Source organism: Phocoena phocoena, chromosome 6, assembly GCF_963924675.1.
Source record: "Phocoena phocoena chromosome 6, mPhoPho1.1, whole genome shotgun sequence".
NCBI classification, from domain to species: domain Eukaryota; kingdom Metazoa; phylum Chordata; class Mammalia; order Artiodactyla; family Phocoenidae; genus Phocoena; species Phocoena phocoena.
Window position 1 is genome coordinate 103,843,843 of NC_089224.1, and position 15,740 is coordinate 103,859,582.

General features: G+C 54.5%; 1 protein-coding gene across 1 annotated transcript in view; it reads right to left on the minus strand.

Annotated features, from left to right (window-relative positions):
• DENND1A (DENN domain containing 1A) overlaps positions 1-15,740 on the minus strand; it is a 488,338-nt gene continuing 472,598 nt past the window's right edge. The window contains exons 21-23 of the mRNA XM_065879948.1: positions 5,295-5,423; positions 2,302-2,557; positions 1-1,191 (exon numbers count right to left, since the gene is read on the minus strand). Of these exons, the coding sequence (XP_065736020.1) occupies positions 1-1,191; positions 2,302-2,557; positions 5,295-5,423 (1,576 nt within the window). The remainder of the gene's footprint in view (positions 1,192-2,301; positions 2,558-5,294; positions 5,424-15,740) is intronic.

Genomic DNA, 15,740 nt, shown 5'->3' on the forward strand with positions numbered 1-15,740 from the left:
TCACTCGAAGGTCTCCCACTGCTTCCTGAGCTGCTCCACTGAGCCAGGGGCTGGGGCCGGGCTCACATCTTGCTTGGTTTTCCGTAACAAATCCTCAAAGGGGTCTCTGGCCTCTCGTGGAGCAGATGGCTGCAGCGCTGGCTCCAGGCCCTGGGGGGCTCTGGGAGGAAGGAGTGGGGTGTCTCCAGGCCTTAGCGCCAGCCCTTGCTTGGCCTCGGCGGCCCTGGCACTTGAGCGGGCCAGGGGCAATGTTCGGATCCTTGAAGGGGCGACTGCTGGGGGACCCAGGGGCTGCAGGGAGTGGGCACCCATGGGCATCTGGCCAAAGAGGTTGGGCATGGAGAGGGCAGACAGGTTGGGCTGAGATCTCTGTGGGGCACAGAAGCCAGAACTGGACAGCAGGAGGCTGGGGGCAAAAGCAGGCCCCAGGGAAGCAGGAGGGGCCCCAAAAGGCCCAGCTGGTGTGGAGACCAGGGGCATGGCAGGCAGTGTCGCTGGCACAGATGGGACAAAGGGGTTGAGTGATGGCTGTGGAAATGGGGTGGGGGTCCCCATGGGGGGGAAGCTAAACTGGGGAGTAAATGGGGTGGCTACATTTGGGGCTGTAGGACCTGGTGGAAGGGTACTGCCTGACCAGGCTGTGCTAAGTGGGTCCAGGAGGGCCAGCAGAGCATCACTGCCTGTGCCCGCAGCCCCCGGGGCCAGGCTGAGTGGCTGGAGCAGTTCGGTGGGGTCTTGGGGGGCAGCGCTGGGGTGGAGCCCGGGGATCGCGGCTGAGCCCAGGGCAGCCCACCTTTCCCGCTCCGCCTGCAGCCGCTCTGAGGAGAAGTCGCCGAGGGCAGTGCCGGCAGCCTGGAGCTTGGCCGGGCGGGCAGTGGGGGGCGGGGGCACGATGCCCAGCTCTGGGGTCTTCCTGCCCTGGGGCCGGGGGATGGTGATGCTGCCCAGAGTGGGGGTGGGCACCTCCTCCTTGTCGGTGGGGTTCAGGATGCCGTCCCGGTTCTGGGGCCTGCTGGGCAGGGCCGGGGATTTCCCAAGCAGGGCCGAGGGCTTCTCGGGGGAGGTGGCAGGAGGCTTGCTGGGGACGGCCATGTCGTCCTGGCCCAGGCTCCAGAGCTTGCTGTGTGGGTGGGCGAGCTTCAAGGCTCCTGGCATTCCACGGCTCCTCTCACTCCTGCCTAGGTCCAGCCTCTGTTAGAGGGAATGAGGGAGGCAATGACCACAGGCTGACCTGAGACAGACTGGCAGGCAGCATGTGCCCCTCCCCCCCGCCCTCCTGTGTGCCAGGTGGACAGACACTGGGACTGTGGTCCCGGGAGTGTGGCTGACTAGTCCCTGGGACCCAGAGCAGTTGGGGGCTCGGCCCAGGTCAGCGGCAGAAAGCAAGCCCAGGTCTGTCTGCACTCGAGGCCGGGATTCTCTCACTGGGTGGCACAAAGGGCCTCCAGAGAAAGCTCTGTCTTTTCAAACCAGTGCTGCCAAGTAATTTTAGGAAAAGGACTCCACCTACTAACCCTCTACTGGGGTGGCCCATTTTACTTTTCAAAGCGTGCGGGCACTTTCAACCACCCATTAGCCCAAGAGGGCAAGTGAGGCTTGGGGCCTGGGTGAAGGCACACTGGCTGGGAAGGAAATAGGAGGGCTGGGCTCAAGTCCCAGCTCTGCCACCTATAGGGCCCACGACCTGGGCGTCACATCCCTTCTCCTGGCCTGAGCTCCCTCGTGGTCAGCCTGGGAATAGCAATTTCCTGCAGAGGGGCAAGCGTGAATCATCAGATACGTGGGAGCTTTGTGAATTCCACACTGTGACCCAAGGACTGCAGAGTCAGCAGCCCCCAGTCACAAGTGAGGAAACCGAGGCACAGAGAGGAGGTGTGCCTGACTGAAAGTCACAAGGAAGGTCAGGGGTCACACGCTAATGTCCAGAGCCCAGGAACTTTGATTCACAGGCTCTCCAAGGAGCCTTGGTGGGGTTGGGATCATTAATCCCAGTTCCACCAGGGGTCATAGCCCTGCCCACCTCTGATGCATAAGCAGAAGTGGGGGGGCAGATTTCCATCAGGCTCCAGCATCTTCTCCAGTGATCCCTGTGAGCGGGGTGGGGGGTGGGGGGGGCGGGTCTGGCCATTGGCCGGCCTGGCAGGATTTGCAGTCAGAGTGACTCTGAGTGTTGGCTGAGGACCTCAGAAAAGTCGCTGTTTCTCCCTTGGTGTCTTTGACTGTCACATGGGGAAATCTACCTCATGTGCAGAAAGTGCCCCCAGCCAGCGCCCCCCGCACCCCGCCCCCGCCACAGCATACCTGATAGTCAAAGGTCCCCGGCTGCTCCCTCAGGTCTTTGGGGGGCCGAAGGTCCTCCAAGCTTTTGGCCTGGCCCAGCGGCTGCAGTGGGACCTCCATGTCGAGGCTGCTGAAGACGTCCTCCAGGAGGTCGATGCTGGCAGCCCGGTCGGGCGGAGCTGGGGTGGGGCCCACAGGCTCCCGCGCTCGCTGCTCAGGGCTCTCCGCCTCGTCTCCGGCGCTGTCTGACTCCTTGAGTGTCCGATATGGCTGCGGCCTGGGAGGAGGCAGAGCAGGCTGGATTCTCCTACTCAGAGCCTCCCCGGGAGGAGCAAGCAGCCCTCACCCCCGAGAACTTCCAGGCCTCGGGGAGCACACCCGGGAGCCTTGGGAGAGGAGAGCTGTCCTGGGTCCCTGAGAGTGTAGGCGTCTGGGCAGCGGCACTCTGACAGACCTGGGCTGAACATGGCTTCTGTTCGCTCAGGGACCTTGGGCAAGTTGCTCTGGCTCTAGCTTGCACTGGGGGGCCCACTTAGTTTCCTCCAAACCACAGGACCCACCGCAGAACTGGCTAGTGGGCTCACACGCCATTCACACAAGGCGTGAGGAATAGGACACGTCTGGAGAGGGAACAGGCAGGAAGACTCAATCCTGAGCCCACTGTCTGCACTCCCACCCCTGCAGCAGGTCCTGGGAACAGCTTGTGGGAACTGAGCTGGGAGAACTCTCCCCAGTGCACCCTAGGATCCTCAGTGGGGAACCATCTGGGCCTCAGCCTGTGCAGACCTCAGTTCCAGACCTGGTGCCATCTCTTCCTGTGGGACCTTGGGTAAATCACAACCTCTCTGAGCCTCATACGCTCCCCCATTCCAGACTGCACTCCCCTGCAGCTGGTGGTGGAGACTACATGAGCAAATACAGTGCCTGGTGCCCAGCAGGCATGCTGAGGCTGTTAGCAGCATTCATGCACCAAAACCTTGCAGTCAACCAGGTGCAGGTGACACAGGGTACCTCTTGCTATCCCTTCTCACAAGCCTGAGCCCCGGAGTACCTGGAGAACGGTGCCCAGACCTCTAGTGGAGCACGGGCCAGAGCAGCATCCCACCTCCTCCAACCATGAGGCTCTGGCTCCTGGGTCAGGCAGAAACTGCCCACGGCTCTGGTAAAGTGGGGGAAGGGTGCCACCTGCTGGTCCCGGAGGCCCACTTGCACGGACCTGGGCAGGGGACAGTTGGCAGAGGGAAGGGGCTCAACTAACAGCCCTGACTCTTGGCAAGGACTGCATCAGACTGTACTAACTCCCTGAAGCCACACAGGCAGCCCACGAAGTAGGACTCACACCCCCCACTTTATAGATGAGGAAACTGAAGCTCAGAGAGGCTAAGTAATGGAACGTATGTCACACAGCACCTGGCAAGAGATGGAAATGGAAGCCAAGTATGAGAGACTTCTAAAGCCCCTCACTTGTTCTGACTAAGCCATCTGACCAAGCTCCTTTAACCAAGTTTGAACACAGTGAAGGAGATAAAGAAAAGCCAGTGTGCTTCGTAGTTAAGGAAGTAGAGTTCTTTAGAAGGAACCCATTTTGCTTTAAGATGGCCACTTCCCTTTTAAACACACAAAGCCTATGCTTTTCATAGATCATGGCTCAGGAAGTGAGCATTATTTTAAATAATTAAGGCATCAATTAATTTAAAAAGAACGTGACCTGCTGGACTCCTTGGTGGGAGAGTCCATGGACATTACCTGTGTGGGTGCCTTTACCTGCAAGGTGATTTTAAGTTGATACATGGATGAACTTTTCTTATTCCAATGATGCTATCTTTACTTTAATTAATAATAGAAATAACATATATTAAGCCTATGATACCCTGAATATTATTGCTTAGGACAAGGCTTCTCTTCTAGTTTTAAAGAATAAGATTCACTGTACAGACCAGGTGGCATTCCAAGCTTGGGCAACACTGGCTTAGGCCACTGCTCTAGGTGAGGACATCAGGAGGGGACTGACTTGCCCATGGTCACAGGTGAGCTGGTGGCAGAAAGGGCCAGGACCCTCCTCCCCTGGGGGGCGGGCAGTGGCAGGAGCAGAGCTGTTGGGTTTATCAGGTGCCCCGAGGAACTCACAGGCCCAGCCTCGGGGGAGAGACTGGGAGCAGGGAGATGGTGAAGGGGGCTGGGAGGGGGAAGGTGGGGGAAGAGTCCTTCTATAATCTGGCTGTAACGGTTTACTCCCCGAAGGGTCGCTGTGTGTGTTCAGCAATGGGCAGTTCCCTTCCCCTAGAGGCTTCCATTAAAAACACCATGCAAACAAATACACACAGAACCAAAGCTGTCCCTTTGCTCAGTCCCAGCCCTGAAAAGCCTGTGCGTGGAGAGGCAGGAATTGCAAAGAAAGGGCGGCCACCAAAGCCCAATTCCAGGGGCGGCTGGATCGTGGTGAACCTTCTTTTTCTTTCTTTCTTTATTGCAATTTGTAATTAGAAGAAGGCTTAGGCTATAAATAACAATGATAAAAATTATCTTAAAGTCAGGCAGGTCAGTAAAATCTTTGGACATGCCAGCATTAATATATACATTCCTCATCGGTAACGTTGTTTGAAAACTTAAAATCTGACGCTCCATCTCCATGGCTTTCCAAGATGTGCTGAGATAAAGGAAGACTCGGGCAGCAACAACCAGGCCAACTGTAGCTGAAACCGCAGCCACCAATTCCGTTAACAGCCAAGTGCATTTTCCCCAAAGGAATGAGACCCATGCTCCTGTCTCACACCTCTAGAGCCCAGTCACTCTTGTCACCTCACCCCATGGTCACAGCCCCCATGGGGCTGGCACAATGACGCCCTGAGAGGAGGCACACAGAGGGGGCGTCCGTCCTGCAAGCTGGCACCGGAAGGCAGCAGCCCCAGACCCCCTCCCCACACACAAGCGCAAGCTGGCCACCCCCAGCCCTCCAAGTGGCCCCGGAGAGTCACCAAGCCGAGCTCAGGGAAATGGAAGAAGGAAGGAGAGACCATTCAAAGGGAGCGGAGAAGAAAAAGCTTTCGGTGAAGCCAGAGCTCGGGCCCTCTTCCCGCTGGCATTCATCGTCAGAGGAGTCTTCGGAGAGGAAGACAGCATAGTGTCGCAAGGGCTTTACGAGGCTGGGGCGGAGGAAGACAAGAGAGAAAACAGTTAGGAGGCACCTCGGGACTCCATGTGGCGGGGTGGGAAGGAGGCCTGAGGCTCCGCACCTGACCCTGGCCTCCCTCTGCCGGCCGGGGAGGAGGCTGCCTGGAGAAGGCCTGACGGGCCCCACACTGAGGAAGCTGGTCCCAAACAGAAAAGAAACTGTGGGTTTGCCACCTGTGTCAAGAGCCTTAAATACATCTATGACCTTGTGATTCCATTTCCATTTAGATAACCCCAATGTAGCAACAAATTATGCACAAAGATGTTCATTACTGCTATGTTTATAAAACATGAGACAACCTGAACTTCCGCGGTAGGAATCTGGTGAGGTGAATTATGGCATGGTTGGCTGAAGAGTATCCTCCCATTAACTATAATGTTTATAAAGAAAAATCTAGAAGCCAGTGTGCAGAATTGCAGTTATACTGCATTCTCTCTCATCTGCTTATGGAAAAATGCACAGAAAAAAGACTGGAAAGGTATGTGTCTAAATGTCAACAAAAGCTAGGGGACCCATGTCCCCTGCATTGGAGAAGCCACTGCAGTGAGAAGCCCACGCACCACAACGAAGAGTAGCCCCCGCTCGCCGCAACTAGGGAAAGCCCACTCGCAGCAACGAAGACCCAAAGCAGCCCCCAAAAATAAATAAATAAATTTAAAAAGCTAGTGGATTATGGATTTTTTCCCCTCTGCCAAATTTTATTTTTGTGTCTTCTCCGTTTTCTGCAATGTGCATATCTACTTCAATAATCAGGAAAAAATAAAAAATAAAAAAGGTAAAGAAGAAAGTGAGCCACGTGGAAGTGCACTCGCGAGAAGGCCCTTTTCTGATTAGCGGCCGCTCTCTGGAGTCTCCCTCAGATGCCTCTTCAGAGAGTCTTTTTCATCTGTGATGTGGAAATTAAATATTCATTGTTATAAAAAATACATCTCCCTTGTCAGCCACCTGTGAGCTCTACCTCTATAAACACAAACACATACACAGCCCAGAGAAACTCCACGCCAGCTTTTATGAATTATACACTGACCAGGGCCCGCGAGAGGTGTGTGCTTGGGAGAGGGGAGCTGGACCCCACAGCCCCTGGTTCAAATCCCGGCCCCACGGCTGCTGCTCCGGCACGCGGCTGGGGAGCAGGCAGCCCACGCCTCTGCCCTGTACAGCGGGCTGGACGCACACCGAGGATCCCAGGGGCAATGGTGGACTTTGGGGAGGTGGGTGGGGTAGGAGACACAGGGGTACCTGATGGGGGTCTATCTCCTCTCCCCTCCACCCCCAACCAGAGCAGTCTCCTTTCTTTGCCTTATATGATGCAATTCCTTTCCGGTTTCATTTCAGGAAGAGGGAACATGTCCAAAAAAGTGCATGGGAACCAGGGCTGGAGAGTAAGTGAGGGACAGCAGCTATCCCTGTGGGGATTGGGAGAGTGGATTGTGATCGGCTGCTGCTATGGTCCACCATCACCAGTCATAAGCCAGTTGTTACCCAAATATATGCTGCCCTTTTAAAAGTGGAACCAAAGCTGGCGCCCAGGGCTGTGAGTTCCCCAGCACTGTCACACCTGAACCCTTCATTTCCTCGCATTGTCCCTGGAAGTTAGCCAGGCAAAGACTTTTGTCCTCTTACTGAAGGGGAGGTTGAGGCTCAGAGAGGGGAAGCCACTTGCCCGGGGGCTGCACAGGGAGGTCACAGCGTTCCTCTCCTCTCCCAGGCTGCCTTGCTGCGTGTCAGGGACAAGACGTATCTCACCCTGTCCTGGACTGGTGGGAGCATGGCCTAGGAGGCTCATTCTCCTCTGAACTCAGGAGAGAGGGTGGGAGGATCTGACTTGCAGAAATGTGCCCTGGCCAGCACAGGGGCTAGGCTGCCCAGTTCCTGCCTCGTCCACTGGAGGGCCACTGGAATCCTGTTCTGAATCACAGGCCTGACCTCGTCACTCTCCCGCTTCACACCTGCAAGCCTGCTGCTCTGAACTGCGGCTCCATGCGGTGGGTAAAATGTCAGCGACACTAATGTTCAGGTGTGTCTGGAACGACTTACGCGTCTGTTTAAAAGTTTGGGGGACCCGCTCTCACTCGCCAGCACTGCACTGTTCTCCCGAGCAGGGGGGCAGGCACCCCGCCTCAGGCTGCATTCTGGGGAGCTCGTGGAACACACTGGGTGGGCGGGGTGAGGGCCGCCAAGTCCAAGCTCCAAGCAGGGCAGACACCGTGCTTTGCGCCTGGCCCCGCCCACCTCTGTGTTCCTTCCCTGCCACCTCCTGCCACCTGCCCTTGCCTTTGCCTGGTGCACTGATTGCCCTTGGCCCGCAAGACTCAGCTCAAACCGCACTCCTACAAAGCTTTCCTGGAGCTCCCAGCAGAGTTTTCTCCCTAGACAGAGCTGGCTTCTCCCTGGGCTGCGTGGTTTAGCGCTTCGTTAATACAGTTGAACCTCTCGCAATTCTACTTCTGAGTGAAGGTCCTCGAGGGCAGGGGCCCTGGCACGTTCTTCTTTCTCTCCCCACCCATAGCACAGCGTTAGTGCAGAGGAAAGTTTGCTAAGGGAATGACTGGAAGCCAGCGTACTGGAGAGACTAGACCCCGCACACACCAGCTTCACCCCTCTTCTGGATCCCCCGCCAGGCACATGCCCCTTTCCTCAGCTCGTGGCTGCAGTATAAGAGGGTCCCCTCTCTGGTGTGGAGAAAAGGGAACCCTCCTACACTGTTGGTGGGAACGTAAATTGGTGCAGCCATTATGGAGAATGTTATGGAGGTTCCTTAAAAAACTAGAGTTGTCAAAAAAAACCACAAAAAAACTAGAGTTGTCATGTGATCCTGCAATCCCACTCCTGGGTATACATCCAGAGAAAACTCTAATGTGAAAGGACACATGCACCCCAATGTACATAGCAGCACTATTCACAATAGCCCAAGACATGGAAGCAACCTAAATGTCCATCGATAAATGAATGGATAAAGAAGATGTGATACATATATACAATGGAATATTACTCAGCCATACGAAGGAATGAAATGATGCCATTTGCAGCAACATGGATGGGCCTAGAGATTATCGTACTAAGTGAAGTAAATCAGACAGAGAAAGACAAATATCACATGATATCACTTATATGTGGAACCTAAAATATGATACAAATGAACTTATTTACAAAACAGAAACAGACTCACAGACATAGAAAAACTTATGGTTACCAAAGGGGAAAGGGGGGTATAAATCAGGAGTTTGGGATCAGCAGATACAAACTACTACATATAAAACAGATAAACAACAAGGTCCTACTGTAGAGCACAGGGAACTATATTTAATATCTTGTAATAAACCATAATGGAATAGAACATGAAAAAGAATATAGACCTGTAGAACGGGACCACGTCTGGGGGTGAGCGTGTTAGGTATATTGGGGCAGGTGGGAGTCTCAGAAAAATGCTTAATATCCACAAGTAGGCACTGTGCCACGGGCTTTACACAGGTTATGTCTACCACTCCCCCCAGCAGGAAGCAGAAAGGCGTCGCTGTACAGATTTTACAGAGGATGAGGCTGTCATTAGTCCATCCATCCACCTGTCCGTCTGTTCATCCACGCACCCAACCGAGAGGCACCTCCCGCGTGCTTGCAGTGAGCACTTCATGGTGAAGAGGAGAGGTGTGACCAAGCCACCCAGCCAGGAAGTGATGAGCAGGGATTCCAGTCCAGGGCCCTCTCTTTCCTGTCCTCTGGGCTGGTCGTAGATGTGTATGAGGGGGACCCACACCTCTGCTTGGGTCAAACTGAATGAGGCTTTGGGTGGCCCTCAAATCCATCTTGAATGCCTTTCCAACACCCATCCAAGCACAGCCCCCTCCTCCGGCTTTGACAAGTAAGCAGAGAGCACAGCGTGGCACATTAGCCGAATGCCAGGAATGTCTGGATTCACACAAGGGCAAAGAGCCTTTGTGCTGGACTGGACCTTGGCTTCATCAGCTCAGGCTGCTGTACCTCCCATCACTTTCAAAATCCAGTGCCTCCCACATGCGAGATCACGGAGGGCGCTTGTGGGTGAGGTGGGGGGAGACAGGGAGCCTCACTTTACAGCGCACCATTTTCCTCTCCAGACAGCTCTTCTGGCCAGGCCAGGCTGGTCGGGCAGTCTTGACTTCAAGAAGAGGTCCAGGGTGTCTCCTGGATACACCATCTGTCTCTCAAGAGTGATGGAACACCCAGATGAGAACTCTGCCATGTGGTTTGATCAGAGTTTCTTCAGGTCCAGGCTTTGGACCACACGGATAAGGATGATGACACCAGCAGTATTTCCAAGTGTTGGGCTAAATGCTCTCCGTACAGTTTCTGATTAATTACTCATCACATCCTCATTTTTCAGATAAAGCAGCCAAGGCTCAGAGAGGGGGAGTCACTTGCCCAGTGTCACACAGAAGTTAAGGGTAGAGCATGGAATCCAGATATGCCTAACTCTGAACCACTCTGCGATCCTGCCTCTTCAGTTCTGTGGACCCGAAACGGTGAAATAGGGTGTTTCCTCTTCCGCTTTTGATAAAAGGTGAGATTTCAAAATAAACTTATTTAAATTCAGCTGCTCATGTTCTCCCGTGAAACATACAGTCAGATATTTGTCAGAGATAAAGGACGAACCATCGAATATGTCCAGGTTTAAATTCTTTATTACTTAAGGCAGAATATGAAAAAAAAAAAGCGCGTACCTCTTCCCTCATTAACCCAATTCAGCTACTACCCTGCAGTCTGCCACCCACCACTTGCCTGGATTTTATTATACACAAAGAGCTGTGAAAAGGCAGGTCGTGGCGAACTTGGCTACCCAGCAAGGACTGCCGGAGTCTCGGCGAGAAAGAAAGGCCCGCTGTCCATCACATTCAGACCCCATCACCTCCCACGGCTGCTCCCGCCTCTGCCCACCTCATCTCGGCACGGAGTTCCCATGCAGATGACTCCCCGAACCCTTTCTAATGTTTGGTTTAACGTGTCGCCGGCTAGCGTGCGCGTGTGACAGTGGTGACAGGCGCGGCTGTTCCTTTTTAAATACCATGTCAGAGACACGGCGTCAGGAAGCGGGGACGTGCTCTGTGGCTCTCTGCCGTGCCGGGATCGCACAGGCTTATTTTTTAATGAGGAAGATCTGCATCTCGAGAGTTTTTTTCATGTGTCACATCGCGTGGACAAATCAGCAGCACGTCACGCTGGCCCAAAATGAAATGCTGACAAATGTAGATATTTCAAATTTAATTGACATTTAAATGTACTTGAGATAAAGAAGGGGAAAAAGTCAGCAGGGACTTGGTCTCCAGAGGTAACGAGGGGAGCTGGCGATCCTTTTTGAAAGGATCATTTCACCCCTGCACAAAGGATCTTTACTTTTAAATGTCTTGGCCGCTCGGCATCCCTTGATTACAGGGCTCCTGTGGGGCTGACAGGCAGGAACAGGCCCCTGGACGAGGCCCGTCTGTCCAGCCTTCCACCAATCCCCACGTGCCAGCCAGATGACCTCAGGAAAGTCATTGTACCTCCCTGAACCTTAGTTTCTTAGCTGCAAAATGGGGATTCTATAGCCCTCCAGTTAGTCTTACCACAAAAGTTGGATGAAAATATTCGTAAAGGGCTTTGCACAGTGCCCAGTGCCTGTTCAGTTACTACCCAGATGCCACAGTCACCTGCCAACAAAAAAATTCTGGGCCTCTTCACCCTGAGCAGAGTCTCCCCTAGGTGTTCAAGGACAAATAGGGTGGTCCCTGCTTTCAAAGACCTTCCCAGTCAAAGTCACCGGTCCCCAGCTGGGCATGTCACAGCACATCAGAATGATCTGCGAGCACCCCCCGCCTAGCGACGCCGCCATGCCTCACCTCCAGCACCATTACACAGGGCTGACACTCTAGAGCACACCTTAGCATGTGCATGGGTTAAAAACAGAGAAAAAGCCTCTGAAGCAAGTCAGAGGGGTCTCTGGGGGAAACAAGCTTGGTGCAGGACCCACGGGGGACGCTCCGGAACTTGCACTGGAGCTATTCCCTGTGTGGCCTGGGGCCAGGCTGGGACTGTTCCCAGGGAGGAAGGACTGATGACAGATATGGGAACCTGTTGGACATGGGATCTTTGTACTCAGCAGTATGTGAATATCTACTTAAGAACAGTAATGAGAGAGTCACGGCTGTAATGAGTCGTGATCACCAATGAGAAGGCGTCTTCCTGTCACATGGACTGGTCCAGAGGGGACGGGTGAGTATGAGGCCAGGTCCTGCCCACCCTGTTAGGGACTTGCTCTGCCAGAGTGCAGTGGTGGGCGTGCCTGGCTCAGGGGCTGCTGGACAAGCCTCCATTTGGGAGGTGACACGAGGCTTTTAATGTGAGTCCAGTAGAGGCCGCACAATGGCCTGGAGGTGTCTCTGTGGAGGAGGGGGCACAGGGGCTTGAGGCTGGGGTGGGGTTTCAAGAGAAGAGGCAGGCAGGGTTGGCAGGGACCAGCTGGAGGAGGGCCTCCCCCCAGCGTGAGGGCTGAAGGCCACGTGCGAGGTCAGGGGGTGATGGGGGGCTCAGCTGCCCTGATCTCTGTCTCTTGGATTGGTGGTGCCCTTTGCCTTTGCAACCTTCGTTCATCTATCCATTTATTTATCAACCCATCTCTGTCTGTCTATCTTCCTTCCTTCCACAGAGATCACTAGTGTCGACTCTCCCTGTCCACACCCACGCCCAGCAGGCTGAGAAGCCTTTCCCAGGCGCTGGGTGGACACTCACGTAGGCGCAGAGGTCTGGCTTCACTTTCCCACCCTTCATGCCCTTTGCTGGAGGGAAGACGGGGAAGGGGACACCTTGGGGGCACTTTCCCTACCTGGAAGAGCAATTGTGTAGATTGTGAGGAACTGCCCCTCACCCCGAGGACAGCCTCTGCCTGCTGAGAGCCAAAGTCTTTTCTAGGGACCGTGGCAGCAGTCGGTGGGGGCGGCTGGTGAGAAAGCAGTAGACACGGACATGGGACCCAGCAGACCCTGGTATCTGTGCTGGACCCAGGGCAGGTCACGGCACCTGTCAGAGCCTTGGTTCCCCCGTGGCTGAATGGGCTAACAGTGCCTTCACTATGAAGACTTTTGGGGAGCAGGGGGAGGTTCACCAAGATGACATATATTGAAGTACCGGGCCTGAAACAGGCACTTGGGAAATGGTGACGTGAAATCTGGAATGGGGAGGGTGCTTGTTGGGGTGGCGAAGCCTTTCGGAGGAGAATGAGCTCAATGACACCTTGAGGATGGGGCACCTCTTCTGAGGGCTTCCTAAAGGCTTGGCTTTTCAGCTGGAACTAACTCGCCCTACTGTGACAGCTCCTGGGAGAGTCCCTCCTTCCAAGCGGCAGGCAGAAGTGGTGGAGACGAGGAGGTCCTGTGTTTTCCTGGGCGGCTGCACATCCCCGGAGGCTCTGCGGCAGCTCCTGCTTTTCCAGTCTGAGCTCAGGCTCCACGCCTGGCCTCTGGCTTGGCTTTGTCTCCGGGGCCCGAACCCCACCGTTGGAGAGGGGAGGGGGCCCGAGTCAGGTCAGGAGCCTCTCACCTTGTTAACTGGGTCTGCGCCCTTCTGCTTGGTGTCCTGGCGGCTTGCCAGGGGGTAGTGCCCAGACAGCTGCCCCTACCCCCTGGGGCTCAGGGCCCAGCTGGCATCTTGGAGATTTGCTCCCGGGGCTGATCACAGTTTCTGGCTCTCACAGGGCCAGGCTGGGCAGGTGCTGGTAGCTTCAGATTCACATCCTGATCACACTTGGCTCATAGTAGGTGCTCTTTACATACTTGCGGTTGTTAACTGATACCCTCCCCCAACTCCAGGACGCTGGGCTGTAAGCTGCTCTCAGTGATTCCTTTGTTCACTCATTCAATAAATATCCCTGAGCAGAGCTGGGCCAGGCTCTGGTCGGGGAGTCGAAGAGTCAAAGCTGAAGGTCACACAACCCTGCCCTGCTCATAGGCTAGCGGGGTGGGCAAGCGTGTGTGGGTGCATGCGGGTGACTCACAACACGGCAGGTCACGGTTATGCCAGAAGTCCCAGGCACGGTGACCCTGTGAGGAGGGAGCGTGCGGCTCGTGGGGGAGGTGCTGGGGGGAGGGTCAGACTGGTGAGGCCGCCGCACCCACTGCTGCTGGGGATGCCAGCGTGGCTCCTGTGGGCAGTTTCCCAAATTGTGTTCTTCGAGATGTTAACAGGCATTGCGTTAAAAAAAAAAAAAAAAAAAAAAAGGAAGGCAAAGAGACTTGCCCACGGTCTCAGACTGGCATCTGGTGGGCCAGGGTGCTGCCCAGATCTGCGGACGCCCAGCCAGGCCTGCGCACCAGGCCCCCACCCTCGGGCAGCTCTGGGTCTGTGCAGGAGGGAGAGGGGTCCGGCTGTGACCCCCCAGCCAGGGGGCTGTGCTGAGCGCAGGTCTCGAGGAGGTACCACTGCAAAGTGTTCTGAGACCTGGTCTCTGGGCAGAGCTCCCACTAAGTGCTTCTGGCAGCTCCTTCTGATCTTATTTTAATCTTCTGGGGCTCTGGGTGCTGGGGTCACGCAGTGCAATTCAGATGCAGAGCCGATTCTCCAATTCCTGAGGAGCGTGGGCTGGCCGTTTGGTGCGCACACAGCCTGCCCAGGCAGTGCAACCTGCAGGCGTTCTCCTGGGCCAGAAGGATTTCTAATGCCAGCCACACGTTCCTCTGGGTCTCCCAGACCCAGATTCCCAGGGAGTCCACAGTTCTGATGGGAGTGTGAAGTGGTACAATTCTTTCAGAAAGTTATTTAGTAACACGGAGCAGAAATCTGCCTATAAGACGTTAAGGGTTGGCCTTTGGCGTTAGAGGCGTTGGAAGCTCAGCTCTGCCACTAACTAGTTGTGTGACCAAGGGCGGTGACCACCTCTCAGAGTGGCAGCTGCTTCTATAAAATAGAGCTAATGACACCTACCCCCGCCCTCAGAGTTCTTGTGAGGATTTAATGAAACAACATACGTAAAGTGCTCAGTTAATGGTAGTTGTTCTTACAGTAATATAAAACTAGAAAAAACTTGGAGAACAAGGACATTCACTTTGGCATTCTTCACATTTGTGAAAACCTGGAACAATCTACAAATCCCATAAGAGGAGCGTGGTCAGGCAGACCACACACATACACACAGTGAGATCTTCCGTGGTCACCACCAATGGGGCTTAGAGGGACATGAGGCAAGTCTGTACTGTGGGATATTGCAAGGAAGCTGGCAGCTCTGCAAAATATATCTAGAAAGAAGACTGGACAGGAATCTGCAGAAATGCTCGTACATTGTTGAGCTGAAGTAGTGGGATTCAGAATGAACTTGTCTCTTCTCCCTAACTTCCAGCCTGCCTATAAGGCTATTGGGTTATTTTTAAAAACAAACAAAATTACTGGAAAAGAGCATGTTTTTGCGTGGATCTGGCCAATGAGGTGACAGGGCAGTGGCTTACGGGCCCCTGGTGGCTGAATCTGGACCTTTCTCACTTAGTACAACGGACTCCAAATAACCAGCCCGCAGCCAGTCAGGACGCGGGTGACTGGAGGGTGTTCTGTGCGCCACCTTTAGAGGACGAGGTGTGCATTGCAAGAGCTTGGGCTCTGCAGCGGGCTGGGACTGGGCAACGTCTCAGATCCACACTGAGTACAAGCCCCGTCACCATTAGGACTTGGAAGACAGCCCTACCCTTCTGGGTTATTGCGAAGATTAAAGAAGGTGGAGGCTGCTTGTGACTATCTCCCTCCCAACTCTCACGGCAGTGAAAGAGTGAAAGAGAGAGGCACCTGGGGACCAGTAGGTCACCCCCCACCCCCCGCCCCCGCCTTTGGCCTCTGTCTGCTCGCTGTGTGTGGTCCTGAGGGGCGGGCAGTACTTAGCACAGCACTGCCTTTTAGGGCTTGCTGTCGGCTCTTTCAAAGTCTCACATTCGATGAAATATAGGGAAATTGCCCTATATCTAGCAAGCCGAAGGGAAGATAAGCTAGGGCCTGGCAGCCATGCACGCTCCCGCTGAAATAACCAAAGCCCACCTTTAACAGGTGGGGAGCTGTGACCTCATCGTGCCTGCTGCAGCCGCCATCATCCTCACCACTCAGAGTAGCTCATAGTCATGATTAGGTTCTTAACAAAAAGCCTGGATGCTGAAGAAGAAAGGGCCAGGCCCTCCCCACTTTCCAGTCCTGAGACCTTGGGCAAGTTATGGAAAGTCTCTCTCTGAGCCTCAGTTTCCCCATCTGTTAAATGGTAAAGCTACCACCTACCCTTCATGATCTTAAGCGATGTTCAGTAAATGTT